We start from the raw sequence: 13,550 nt of genomic DNA on the forward strand, positions 1-13,550 counted from the left end.
CTCTCTCTCTCTCTCTCTCTCTCTCTCTCACTCTCTCTCTCACACACACATTCTGTCTTTCTCACACTCTATGTCTCCTCTCTCACTCTCACACACTCTCTCTCTCACTCTCACACTCACTCACTCTCACAGTCTCTCTTTTTCTGTCTCACACTCTGTCTCTCTTTCACACACTCTGTCTCTCTCACTCTCTCTCTCTCTCTCTCTCTATCTCTCTCTCTCTCAATGTCTTTCTTTTTTCCTTAGTACAGTAAGGGAGATACTGCTGCTCTCTCTCTCCCTCTCACTCACACTCTTTCTCTCTCTGTCTCTCACACTCTCGCTCTTTCTCTCTCACACACACTCTCTCACACTCTGTCTCCTTCTTTCTCACTCTCACACACTCTCTCTCTCTCACTCACACTCTCTCACTCTCACAGTCTCTTTCTGTCTCTCTCACTCTCTGTCTCTATCACTCTCTCTCTGTCTCTCTCACTCTCTGTCTCTCTGTCTCTCTCTCTCTCTCCCCCCCCCTCTATCTCAGTATCTTTCTCCTTAGTACAGTAAGGGAGATAGTGCTGCTCTCTCTCTCTCTCTCTGTGTCTCTCACACACTCTCTCTCTCTCATACTCTCTCTCTCACACACTCAATGTCTCTCTCACACCCTGTCTCCTTCTCTCTCACTCTCACACACTCTCTCTCTCCCTCTCACAGTCTCTCTCTTTCTCTCTCACACTCTCTCTCTCTCTCTCTCTCTCTCACATACTCTCTCTCTCTCTCTCTCACTGTCACACTTTCTCACTCTCACAGTCTCTCTCTCTCTCTCACTCTCACATACTCTCTCTCTCTCACTGTCACACTTTCTCACGCTCACAGTCTCTCTCTCTCTCTCACACACTCTGTATCTCTTTCACACACTGTGTCTCTCACACACTCTCTCTCTCTCTCATACTCTCTCTCACACACTCAATGTCTGTCTCACACCCTGTCTCCTTCTCTCTCACTCTCACACACTCTCTCTCTCCCTCTCACAGTCTCTCTCTTTCTCTCTCACACTCTCTCTCTCTCACATACTCTCTCTCTCTCTCACTGTCACACTTTCTCACTCTCACAGTCTCTCTCTCTCTCTCACATTCTGTATCTCTTTCACACACTGTGTCTCTCTCACTATCTCTCTCTCTCTCCCTCCCTGTCTATCTCAGTATCTTTTTTCTCCTTAGTACAGTAAGGGGGATACTGCACCAGCCACATTGTTCGTTCTTTGACAACTTCCCATTATTGCTCTGAATGCCATATCTCTTGAAAGAATCCATGTATAAATGACCAAACCTTAAATACTTTGCTTCTGTGTGGCTAAGAAGGGTGTGGTGTCAGGCAGATCCTTTTTAATACCGTAAAATTCTTAAGTACAAGTTAGTGAAGCACTTCATAGCTAGAGTGAGGTCTGGCTCTATTTCGCAGCCTAGCTTTTGTTGTGCATTTTTTAAAGTCACTGAACATACTAGAATGATTAAAGCTGCCAAAAAGCCTTCCACCTGACATATATGGAAGAGGTTCTCCATGTGGGTGAAAAGATATTCTGTACCTCCCTCTTGACCAGTTTACATGTGATCACGACTTATGACAGATTGTTTGAATGATTTGTATCTCATTCATACTGTGGCCAAGGTGCATGTGTCAGCAATGACCTCAGGGTTACAGTCGCTTTGGACGAAGCATGTGTGCAACACTAGTGAGCTGTTGTAATTATTGTGGGAATGAGCATTGTAAAAACACTGATTTAGGCCCCAATGTGCAACTTACCTTACAAAATGCTGTTCTCATAACACTGTCACTATTCAGACAAATTTGAGCCGAATGTTTGGTAGAGTTCTAAGTAGTACATTGAATAAGGAAATTTGTTTCCCTTTTTTGATGTCAAAACCATGGCCTTAAGCTTAATGCCAAAAAATGTGTCGGCATATCCTTTGGGAAAAACTCACCTCCCACTGATTACCACATAAATGGGAGACCACTGAACACTGAAGGAGTTATAAGAGATCTGGGGACACAGGTTGACAGCAACCTCTCCTTCGACCACCACATTGCCACTGTGGTCATAAAGTCCTTCTATGTGGCACATCTCATTACCAAGGGTTTTGCATCCAGGAAGAAAGAGGTCATCATCTCTCTCTATTCTTCCCTCATTAGACCAGTCATAATAATGCCTCATTTAGCATGTACCTCACTAGACACCTGCAAAAGCTGGAGAGGCCACAAAAGTACCTCATGAAGAGGATCCTAGGCCTTAAACACGTCCTATATGGACAGACTAAAAAAAACTCCAGCTATTCTCTGTCTCATATCGTCTACTAAGAGGTGATCTCTGCTTGACTTACAAAGCCACGTCTGACCCAGCTCTGTTAGAAATGCTACATCTAATGAAATCCCAATGCCTCCGCACCACACGCTCCAGAGACCTCAGCCTCATTACCACAATCAACAGAACGTGCTGGAGGGACAGGTTCATAACCCAGAGACTGTCCATGCTCTGGAATAGACTTCCCATACATATCAAGCAGAGCACCTCACTAACCCTCTTCAAGAGAAATCTTGATGAGTGGATGGGAAATAGAAAGTTCACCCCAGGGATCACTCCAGTGGCTCTACTTGATAGAGGCACTGAGAACTAAGGATGGGTGGCACAATGCCAGGGCACTTTTATGGGCTAGGCTTGTAAAGGCCCCAGGGCCATTAGCCTAGTACACACCTATGAACCTATGATGTACCGTGTGTCACTATTGTTACGTTTCACAATACTTTGAAAATGAAGACAAATACAGTTCTTTCTCTCTTTCAGTGGCTTTTATTATCTACAGTACACACATGCGGGAATCTCATGGAAAGTACCAGGGAGACTCCCAGAACAAAGGAATAAACAAGCTTATATACTGGTGATATTACTGACAATACAAAAATAGAAAAATGAACCAATTAGAACATTATACAGGGCAATTAACCAATCAAAGGTTTACCCGTAAACATAAGACAATGCACAGCATCATATCTCTGGGCAAAAAAAGAAAATAGGATGCATTTCCATAAAAGGCACATTTCCTGCTTTCAGGCAGACTCTTGCTTTTCAGCATTTTTTCGTTGCTCAGAGTTCACTCAAAGTTCATAGTAAACAATACATTTGAATACATACAGACTGTCACATACTCAATTTCCTCAAACACATGCTTTGGCTGTTCATATTCTACACTGTATTGTGCTGTCACTGTTATGAATGGCTGATGTGTTTTGTTTTATGTTTTTTTGTGTTGGTCATGAAACCACTCAACCATTTATTATGTAACTGACCTCGGGAAGGATATGAATGTAACCAGCATCAACTGGTTACCCATTTACCTAAAAGAGCTCTGCATCTCTGCTCTCCTTTGAAAAACTGTTATCCTCCTATAGACTTGAACTTCATGAGTCATCAATTTGCCCAACCGTGTTTGAACCTATTGATTTGACAGCATTGATGTAAGCCTTTTAGAAAACAGGCTCGCTGTTCTAATTCTGAGACCTGTATTTGTGAGTCCTGGAATTACAAAAAAGTACAAAAAACTAAATGAGAACAACAATTGTGAACAACTTACAGTCCCCTTTAAAGTTATTTTTTTCAAGGAGGAAAGCCTTCCTGCACTCACACACATACACACACACACACACACACACACACACACGCACACGCACGCACGCACGCACGCACGCACACACACACACACACACACACACACACACACACACACACACACACACACACACACACACACACACACACACACTCTGACTCCAAAATCACTATATCTTGGAAAAAAGGAAATAGTCTTGAAACACAGTGGTCTTTTATGCAAGTCCCCATTTTTTAACATTCATTCCTGGTAGTCCAGGACCCACATGTCTCAGAATTTAAAAATGTTACTTATAAATCCCTCGTTTGTGGCTATCACATTTGTCTGTGAGATTTCAAAGATTCAGACTCTTGTCTATGTGCAGGCTTACACATGAATCGCTGCCCCTTAGGACCAAATTACATTTCTTCCTAAAAGTGCTGTCTGAAGTTATCTTAAACCACTCCATTTTATTGTCCTCCCAATTTTCTTTGTGAGGAGCAGAAACTATGGGAGAGAGGTCTATCACAAATGTGGATAAGCGCCACCAGCTTAGGTTCCTCTTCAAGTGCATTTATTTAGTAAGGCAGAACACTTTTTTATTTGTTTTGCATCATGGAGGGAACAGCTGTCAATTACTAGGCAAAACTTTTACAGGTGGATTGTAAATGGCATTAGCATTTTTGTCATCAGGTGAGAAACTGCCTGTTCAAACATGCTGCTGTGAAAGGCTACTCATCTGAGGGACTGGCTACATAAAACCAAGTATTACTGCATGGGCAGTTACTCCTGTCAGTACTTCAAGACTTGCATTCTGAGACTTTTTTTCACTTGTCTTTCCTTCAGTTGTAAATACCTTGGGGACAGTTACTGCTTTGGATTCATCCCATTAATATAGGGTGCTGACTGTTATATGTAACAGATACACTTACCATTTGAGATGATCTAGAAGGGGAATCACCTTAGTGGGCACAGCTGCCCTTCCACTACCCCTGGGTGCGTGAACCCCCCCAGCAGCTGCTGCGTTCCCTGCAGGTCATTCTTTCTTTGCTGCAGTGTACATCTCAGATCTTTGTTTGTTTATTTTATTTTTTTATTTATTTAGTTTTTGTATAAATTTTGTTCACTTGGAGGATAGGGCACAGGCAGGCTCACAGTACTTATGTGGTGCTTGATGTCGTGGCATACAGTGATGTGTGGCAGCTGTACCCCCCAAGTGTGGATTCTGAGAATAACAAATCATAAGTATTGTGAAAGGAAGGAAGGATAAACCCAGCTGCAGACCCTTGGCAGATGGGCCTCTCCAAGGTCAGTTAATATGGTAATAATGCACCTATTATATTCTTGTTAGAAGAGGTACAGTGTGTGCGCCATCATTACTCATACACAGAGCCACGTATACCAGTGATGTAGATGGTATATCAAAGCAAAACCTTCAATGTCTTCTGGCAGGCAAAATAATAAGTTTGCAAAGGATAGTGGAAAGGTTAGAATGTTGTACACTCTGGTTCAGGATCTTCCTTGGACATCTGCTGTTACAATGATTGTTGTCATAAAACTATACCTTTCTTTTTCTGCTGAACTTTTTCTTTGGTTTGTGATTTTGCTTTTATCTCCTTCTCTTCTTTTTCAGACCTTGAAACCAAAGCACCCAACAACAGGTGTAATTGGTATTGCAATGGCTCTACACATCTGTGATACTGTTGCTATTGCAGGCTTCAAATACAACACAAGTGATTCAACAAGCTTTGTACATTATTATGGAAACATCACAATGTCTTCTACTTCCCAGGTAAGTTTTCAAATTAGGGTTTATTGGCAGTGCATTGCAACATTGTTCATTAACTGGTTTTAAACTGTGTACGCTGTTTGTTCAACAAAATGTGATATCCATGTTTAAAGGCTTATGAGTCAATCAAAATGTAGAACCCACCAATACTGCAACTGCAGTTTCATGGTGTAGTTAACTTGTTAAAAGAATTGTAAAATCACTGCACACAGTAACTAAGAGCTTTAAGAACTGAAAACAATAAATCAGATTATTATATTATGATACAACATTATGTCAGATAATTATATACATCTTTGGTGCCAAGTCAGAAGTTTTTGTCTTAGATTTCCTTATTACAGATTTATTTAAAATTCTACCGCTACCATTGTAGCATGTTACAAAAAGGTATTTGAGTTCTTCAAGTGGCAGCCTTCAAATGTTATACTGAACAGTAACCCAGGTAATAGCTGAAATAGATGAAAAGATGCAGTGGCATATTTTGTGAATTAAGACTCATCTTATGTAAGCTATAACCAGAGTAAAAGAGCACACCTAAATAATAATTTGGCGTCCTTGACCCAAAATTCTTTACATACCTAGGTTGAAGCCCTTCTTTAAGGGGGAAGTTATATGTTAGAATTTTTCCAAAGCAATTCTCTGTAGAGCTTTTTGGGTTTACCTCTTCATGGTTGTCTGTCGGATTTGTGTAATCCTGTCCTCAGCAGCAGGAATGGCCTTAGGTCTTCAAAACAGGTGTTCAGGTATTAGGTAACACTGATACCCAGATTTCTTCCCAGTGAGTTCATTGTTAAGCTTTCCTTTCCTGCAGTTCATAGCTCACCTGCTTGTTTCTCTTTGGTTCCTATGCTGAGGAGTTCTTGTGCCTTCTGATATTATATGCACTTTTGCCAACACACACTGTGATAACTTAATAGACAAGGAGAGATTCTAAAGGTGTTTCTTTTTACACTCAAGTTTTGATCTCAGTTATGAAATTCATCATTAAAAAGATACTGCTTTCACAACCTAAGACGTACAAGCTGTCAAACTGTTTGGTATCAGCTCACAGGCTAAGAACCAAGTCGACACTGCCCCTTCTGTCTGGGGAAACAGAACGACAGTCTTTAATGTCAGCTATTTGATTCTACCAACCAAAGATGCAGAACACATGATGGCTTCTTCAGCTATTGCCATGTTAAAAAATCATATCTTCATAGATAAATACTAGGCTGTCAGTCTACTGATTATTACAAACCTAGCCAGTAGCTAGAGATCAGAATCAAACCTGGTGCCCTAGATCGATGAGGTGAAGACCTTTACCAATATGACAAACCATCATAAAATTATAACCTTTGAGTTTGACCTACTTCATGCATTTTTGGACAGAATGTTCATCAGCAGTGCGTTTGTCCCTTATTTATCTAGGCTCAGCATTCCATGGAATCTTGGTTGGTACTGAAGAGTCAGATTAATGTATATAGCTGGTTTTGCCGGTAACCATTTGAAATGTCAGGATCCCATAGAGTGAATCCCAAACACAGAGACTTAGACTTGTGCATACCAAGTCTGAGATACCACTTCTTAATATATTACCTTCGGTGTTGGGGGGCACAAACAAAAAGAAGTTTTAAGAAGAACAACAATTTTAGAAATTCACTTTTCTCTGGGTTTTCAGTCTTTTTTTTCAGTTTTTTTGGTACTCTGTATTCCAAATACCATCATTTCAATAGGTAGCTGGTATTGCTAAGAGCTTCCTTGAGATGTTCTTCATGTTTCACTGTTGCAGTCATTACATTTGGGTTATCTGCTTGCAGGTAGCCCTCAGTCGGCCTGATTAACAAAGTCTTGGGTCCTGTGTCGGTTGCTGTCCCTTCTTCCATGATGTCAGGTCGTCAGGGGTATAACACATGCAGCCGACGCCATTGCACCAATCTTTCTTGCCATGCAGTGCCCAAAGCAGAAGCAGTTCACTAGTGCTGGTCAGCCGACTCCTGAAATTTTCGTTTTCGAGTTTCAGAACCGAAGTCTTCAACTAAAGCTAAGTACCCTGTTGGGGAAACTTTTTCTTGCTCCTTACTGATGTCATAAAAGTTAATAATTGCATTACTTGTGAAAAGCAAATACCTCATAAAGATTTTCATTTGTACTGTATTCCTTGCCTATGCCCTGACCACAACGTACTTTGCTGCCAGTTTTGTACTTTATTTAATCAGCACACTATCCCTCGACAGTATATTTTCACCTCTAAATATTTTGGTTCTCGGTTTAATTATCCAGAAATGTCGTCGGTTAGCCATTTGACTACCAGGATTCTGAAAAAATACAAAGATAAAGACAGAGACAGGCTGTCAAGGTCCAAGACTGCCGACAATGCTTCTCCTAAGCCAGTTTCCAGTTCGCCGATACTCAGTGAGGCGCTTTCGCAACCCCTGATACCTGCTACTTCTGATTTGCAGGCCTCTACTGAGACCCATTCGGAGTCCAGTATGCTGTGAGATGCTTCAACTATGGAACCCGCAGATGTCTCTACCTTGGATGGGTCTGGAGCCGCTGTGCAGGCACCCGCTTCTGAGGGTGTATTCAGGCCTACAGACTTGCATATTAAACCGACGCCTCCTTCGTCACTTAGGCCTAAATCTTGAACCATACCTAAAAAACCGACGCCCAGGCCACATGCTTAGGCCTCTATGCCTAAAAACAAATGACAAGAATGGCTAAAGATCTTATTACTCTAATCAGGGGTAGCCAACCCCCCTTTTCTAAGAGGCCTAGGACTGAAGTTGTTTATGAATCTTCTGACCAGGATTCTGTTTTTTTCTGATTCTTCTGATGATCTGGATTTGCCCTTATCTACTTATGAGGATTCTGATGCAGAGGACTCCATTACCGCTGCTTCCCCTCCAGAGGATTTTTCTTTTGGGCAAACCTTATATACTCTAAGGGAGCATTTCCACTGGGAAAGCCAGGATTTTTCTGATTCAAAAAAGAGGCTTAGGGATTTCTTACTCCTACCTCAGCATAGGCCTTTAGCTATCCCTCCTGTATTAGACATTGTTGCTAATGCTTTTTTGGAATCTAATTTGGCCCCGATTCCTTGCCTCCTGCTCCCAGAAAACCTGACAGATACTACAGGGTCCCTGACTCCCACAAGTCCCTTTTTAAAAATCCTATTGCGAATCCAGAGACTATTTCACAGGGGGCCAAGGGGCATTAAAGTTTCTACTGTGAAAAATCCTACCCCTTCTGATAGAGACTCCAGGGCGCTGGATAGATGGGGTAAGAAGGTTTACACTTCTGCAACCTTGGCCATTAGGGCTTTAAACTGCCAGTTTCTTATGTTAAAGTATCAGCAGCATGTTATTGGATTGCTTAAACAGAAAATGATGTTGATTCCTGACTGGAAAATAAAGAATTACAGGATTTAATGCATTCTGCTGAACAAGTTGGAAAACATACTTTGCAATGTGGTTTTGATTCATTAGGGGCCTCTTGCGGGGCTGCTGTTACTGGGTCTGTGCTCAGAAGGCATGCTTGGCTAAAGGAGCAATCTTTGCCTGATCATGTTAAAGCTAAATTGTTGCATGCTCCCTTTAATCAGGACAGCCTGTTTGGCAACAAGGCTGAGGAAGTTCTTAAAAAAATAGAAGATAAAGCTAAATCTATGCAAACTGTTAACAATTTCTTACAAGTTCAGCCTCCTAGATTTAGTAGGCACTGGCCCTCTAAGAATTGGTCCTGTCCAGCCCCTTCCAGGTCTTCTCAAGCCAAACCCAGACACAGCAAAAGCCCCAGGTTTCAGTCCCAGGGGACACACAGGACTAAGCAGTGGGGGGCCTCCACTTCCAAATCTGGGAGTAATAAGACTCCCCGTATGGTAAGCTGTCTTAATGACTTCCTTTTAAAATTTCCAAGCACCTATCAATTGACTGCCCCTTTGGGGGGGGGGGATTGCTCTTCATGCAAAGAACTGGAAACTCATTACTCAGGACAAATGGGTTTTAAATATAGTGTCCCAGGGATACAGATTTCACTTCCACACATTGCCAACTCCAAGTGGGTGGCCGGACCTACCCCCAAATCAGTGGGCAGAGGCCCACAAGCACGTACTTTCTCTCTTAAGCATGATGGCTATTCAACTGGTAAAGAAAACACTGACGTTGAGAAAATCCTTTAATAACAGCAAAGCTTTCAGGACTAAACCCTTCCTCAATACTACAACCATTTCATGAATCAAAGCAAATAAATTTAAAAGGGAGCCAAAATCATCACATGATCACAGCCAGCCAACCAAGCGATGAAAACACTTAGTAGACAAAATTAAAATGAATAGTTAATTAAAACAACGGTGCAAAGATAAAATCACAATGCATAAATAAAATCCAAACTTTAAAATTTGGTATGTTGTAACCTCACTAGAATTGGTTTTATAGTTATGGCTGTATTACAGCCAGGTGGATGGCCAGCAGCCAAACGCAAAATCCATTCATATTCCTTAATTTCTAGGAAGTTGTTAACATCACCACCTCTCATTGATACATACACCATATCTATCACCCTAAATGTAAATCTATGGGCATCCCCATTAGTACTAATGTGCTTATATAATGCATTATTTTTATTATTTCACCTAATATCGGATTTATGTTCAATAATGCGCTCTTTAAGTTTTCTAGTAGTCTTACCTACATAAAAACAAGAACATTGGGTGCAGGTATCTAGATAAACCACATTATAACTAACACAATTGGCTATAAGCTTAAAGGTGTATTCATCTCTTGTAGAAGGGTGAATACATTTCTCACTTCCTTTACCAAAAATGTCAGTACAACATGTACAATTCAAACAACTGAATGTACCAGATCTTGTACTAACTTGAGGAATTTGTCTACCAGTAAAGTCCTTATAACATAACTTATTTTTCAAAGTTCTCATATTCCTATATGAGAAATAGAGGCAGGAACCTAGTAAATTCCTTACTTCTGGAGATGCCATCAAAACAACCCAATTTTTCTATATAATATCTTTAATAGACTTGATTTTAGTGTTAAATGTTGTCACATATCTAACCTTAACTATATCCTCTCTAGTTTTACTCAAATTTATGGTAGAGCCATTTTCCATTCTAAAATCGGTTTAAGAGTAGTATCCCTATCCCTCATAGTTTTGTTCCTTAATTCCGAAATCAAGATTGGGTCATAACCACAATTCAAAAAATCACTTTGCATTTCATTAAGTTGTTTCAGAAAGGTAGAATTGTCAGTGTTAAGCCTACTAGCTCTGTTAAACTGCGCCGTTATTATCCCCTTAAAAACATGGGGTGCATGCATACTACTCCTGTGTATATGCCTACCAGCATGTACATCCTTTTTGTGTATGCTGGTATTAATGGCACCATCTTTCAGCTCTATAAATAAATCTAAGAATACAACCTTACATTCTGAATATTCCATCTTGAACTTTAAAAAAATAGTCGTACTATTTAGGTAATTAATATAATGACAAAGATCATCTGTTGTTCCCTTCCAAATAAAGAAGCAGTCATCCACAAAGCACTGATAGAAACAAACATTGCATATTAGAATCACTACAAATATATTTTGTTTCCCATTGATGAAGAACTAAGTTGCCATAGGTATTAGCGATGGGCGTACCCATCGCTACACCAGTTAACTGTAAGTAGAATTGGTTATTAAACAGAAAGACATTAGTAGTTAAAACCAATTCCAAAAAACAACAAATATTTTCCACTTGTTTAGCTGGTAAAGAGCCTTGTCCAGTCAAAAATTCTCTAATTGATTCAATCCCATAGCTGTTAGGGATGACTGTAAATAAAGATGAAATATCTAGAGTCACAAACAAATAATCACCTTGGTGTAATTCAGTAACATGTAGGTTATGGTACCATGTTTTTAATTTAATAATAAAATCTGTGGTATCTTCCAAAACATTATTGCAGCTTGCTAAATAAAGATGCAGTTGTTTTTGTAAATTTGTAGAAATAGGCTCAGTTATCCAATCATTGCCAGAAACTATAGGTCTCATGGGGGGATGCTCTAGGGATTTATGTATCTTTGGAAGACCATAAAGTTGTGGAATAACTGGGCAAGGGACTGCAAAAAAATGAAAAAGATCAAGGCCAATGTCCCCATTGATCTGTAATTCATAAATCAATATATTAACATTACTTATGTATTTTTTAACATCCATTGCTGTAATACATTTAAAAGCATTCCTATCTTCTAATAAAAGTAACATAGATTCCTCATATTCATTACGGTTCATAATCACCACTGAGCCCCCCTTATCTGCTTGTTTAATTACAATATTATGGTCTGCTTCCAACATTCTTAAAGCTAAGAATTCATTATAACTTAAATTATAAAATTTATTTTTATTTTTATTATGATTAGAATGTAATTTTCTAAAATCAATTTTGCATAGATCATGAAATGCAGTAAGCAACGGTAAACTAAGTGGTATAAAGGTACTTCGTCTCTTGCAAGACGCAGATGAATTAAATTCAGAGTCTTTAAACAAAATTTTCAGATTAATATTCCTCACAAACTGCTTCAAATCAGTTAACGCAGTCACCAAGTCATCAGTTGCTGTAGGAATGTAATTAAGACCTTTCTGTAACAGAGATATATGTGAAGCCTCCAAGGTAAAACTTGATAGATTAAAAATACCTGGTGTTATCGCCGAGTTACTTTCCCTTGGCCCATTGGGCTGTCGTTCTTCTGTTTGGTTCCAGTATAGTTCTGTTTCTGTGGAGACCTGCCCCTCGACGTGCTCCGTTCGTGCACTTTCTCTGGGTAGTTTAACTGAAAACGTTTCTGAGAAACCTTTAAAACCATCTGTTGACTCTTCCTGCATTCTTTACTACCATCTTTATCCAACACCATTGTTGCATTGACCAAATGTACTGAAGTATCAGTCTCTAATGTATTAGATGTTATAGCAGCAGTGGCAGTAGGAGGTGTGGTTATGGGCAAGTCAGATGATACAGCAGAGGAGCCAGGAAGTGACATTACGGAATGATTGCCATGGTGTATAGATGTAGATCCAAGTTCACAAAAATGATCCAGCTGATCTAAAGGTTTACGTGACTGTAAATCTTTTTCGTACTATTTGTAGGATCTTGCTTGGGCCAGGAAACGATATGTCCCTTCTGGAAATCATTAATGTCCCTCATTAATTTATGTTTTTTCTTCGCTTCTAGCCTATCATCTAATGCTTGTAGTCTATCAAGCATATGTTGGTAAGTATTCAACATACTTGTAAAGCGCGACATGGACATTCATTTATTCTCCATAGTGATGATTTCATCTTTCAAATCATTTTCACTTTTTGAGAAAAACTCATTCATTAGAGACATGTAATCGAGGCTCAGCTTAAGATTTAACTGTTGCCAGTGTTTAAGTAACTCTGGATACGCATTGCCATATGATGGCATTTTAAAAATTCTTAAGCCTCGTGGAACAATACCTAAATCCAGGTAGGCTAGGAAGCTAAATCGTTGACACTGGGGATGCTTGTAAGTATCTACTTTCCTCTCCAACAGTTCCAAGTTTCTGTTAAAGTCCATTGCAGACTCTGTATCTACAGAAGTGGAAGCACCAGTAGATCCAATAGCTCCAGGCATTAAGTTTAGAAGCGGATTAGTCTCCTTCACTAGAAGGGACTTAAGAGAAATAGTTGTAGTTTCCATTAGAGTGGATAAACTGGCTGAAATAGCTCTCAAAACAGTTCCCAATAGCACAGCAGGAAAACAAAGAGCACAGGAGAACAAGACAGAATTCCTACTGGGAAGCAAAAAAGAATATGCCAAAGAAAACACTAACGTTGAGAAAATCCTTTAATAACAGCAAAGCTTTCGGGACTAAACCCTTCCTCAATACTACAAACATTTCTACAAAAAATGAACACACCTTTACGCTTATAGCCAATTGTGTTAGTTCTAATGTGGTTTATCTAGATACCTGCATCCAATGTTCTTGTTTTTATGTAGGTAAGACTACTAAAAAACTTAAAGAGCGCATTATTGAACATAAATCTGATATTAGGAGAAATAATAAAAATAATGCATTATATAAGCACATTAGTACTAATGGGGATGCCCATAGATTTAAATTTAGGGTGATAGATATGGTGTATGTATC

General features: G+C 39.7%; 1 protein-coding gene across 5 annotated transcripts in view; it reads left to right on the forward strand.

Moving 5' to 3' along the window:
* The window catches only part of ST3GAL6 (ST3 beta-galactoside alpha-2,3-sialyltransferase 6), a 1,325,435-nt gene that overhangs the window by 1,289,781 nt on the left and 22,104 nt on the right, over positions 1 to 13,550 (forward strand). For all 5 annotated transcript variants that reach the window (XM_044072092.1, XM_044072089.1, XM_044072093.1 and 2 more), the window contains one exon: positions 5,254 to 5,412. In XM_044072092.1, the coding sequence (XP_043928027.1) occupies positions 5,254 to 5,412 (159 nt within the window). The remainder of the gene's footprint in view (positions 1 to 5,253; positions 5,413 to 13,550) is intronic.

The sequence above is a fragment of the Protopterus annectens genome, chromosome 5.part0, assembly GCF_019279795.1.
Source record: "Protopterus annectens isolate FY-2018-M chromosome 5.part0, PAN1.0, whole genome shotgun sequence".
NCBI lineage: Eukaryota > Metazoa > Chordata > Ceratodontiformes > Protopteridae > Protopterus > Protopterus annectens.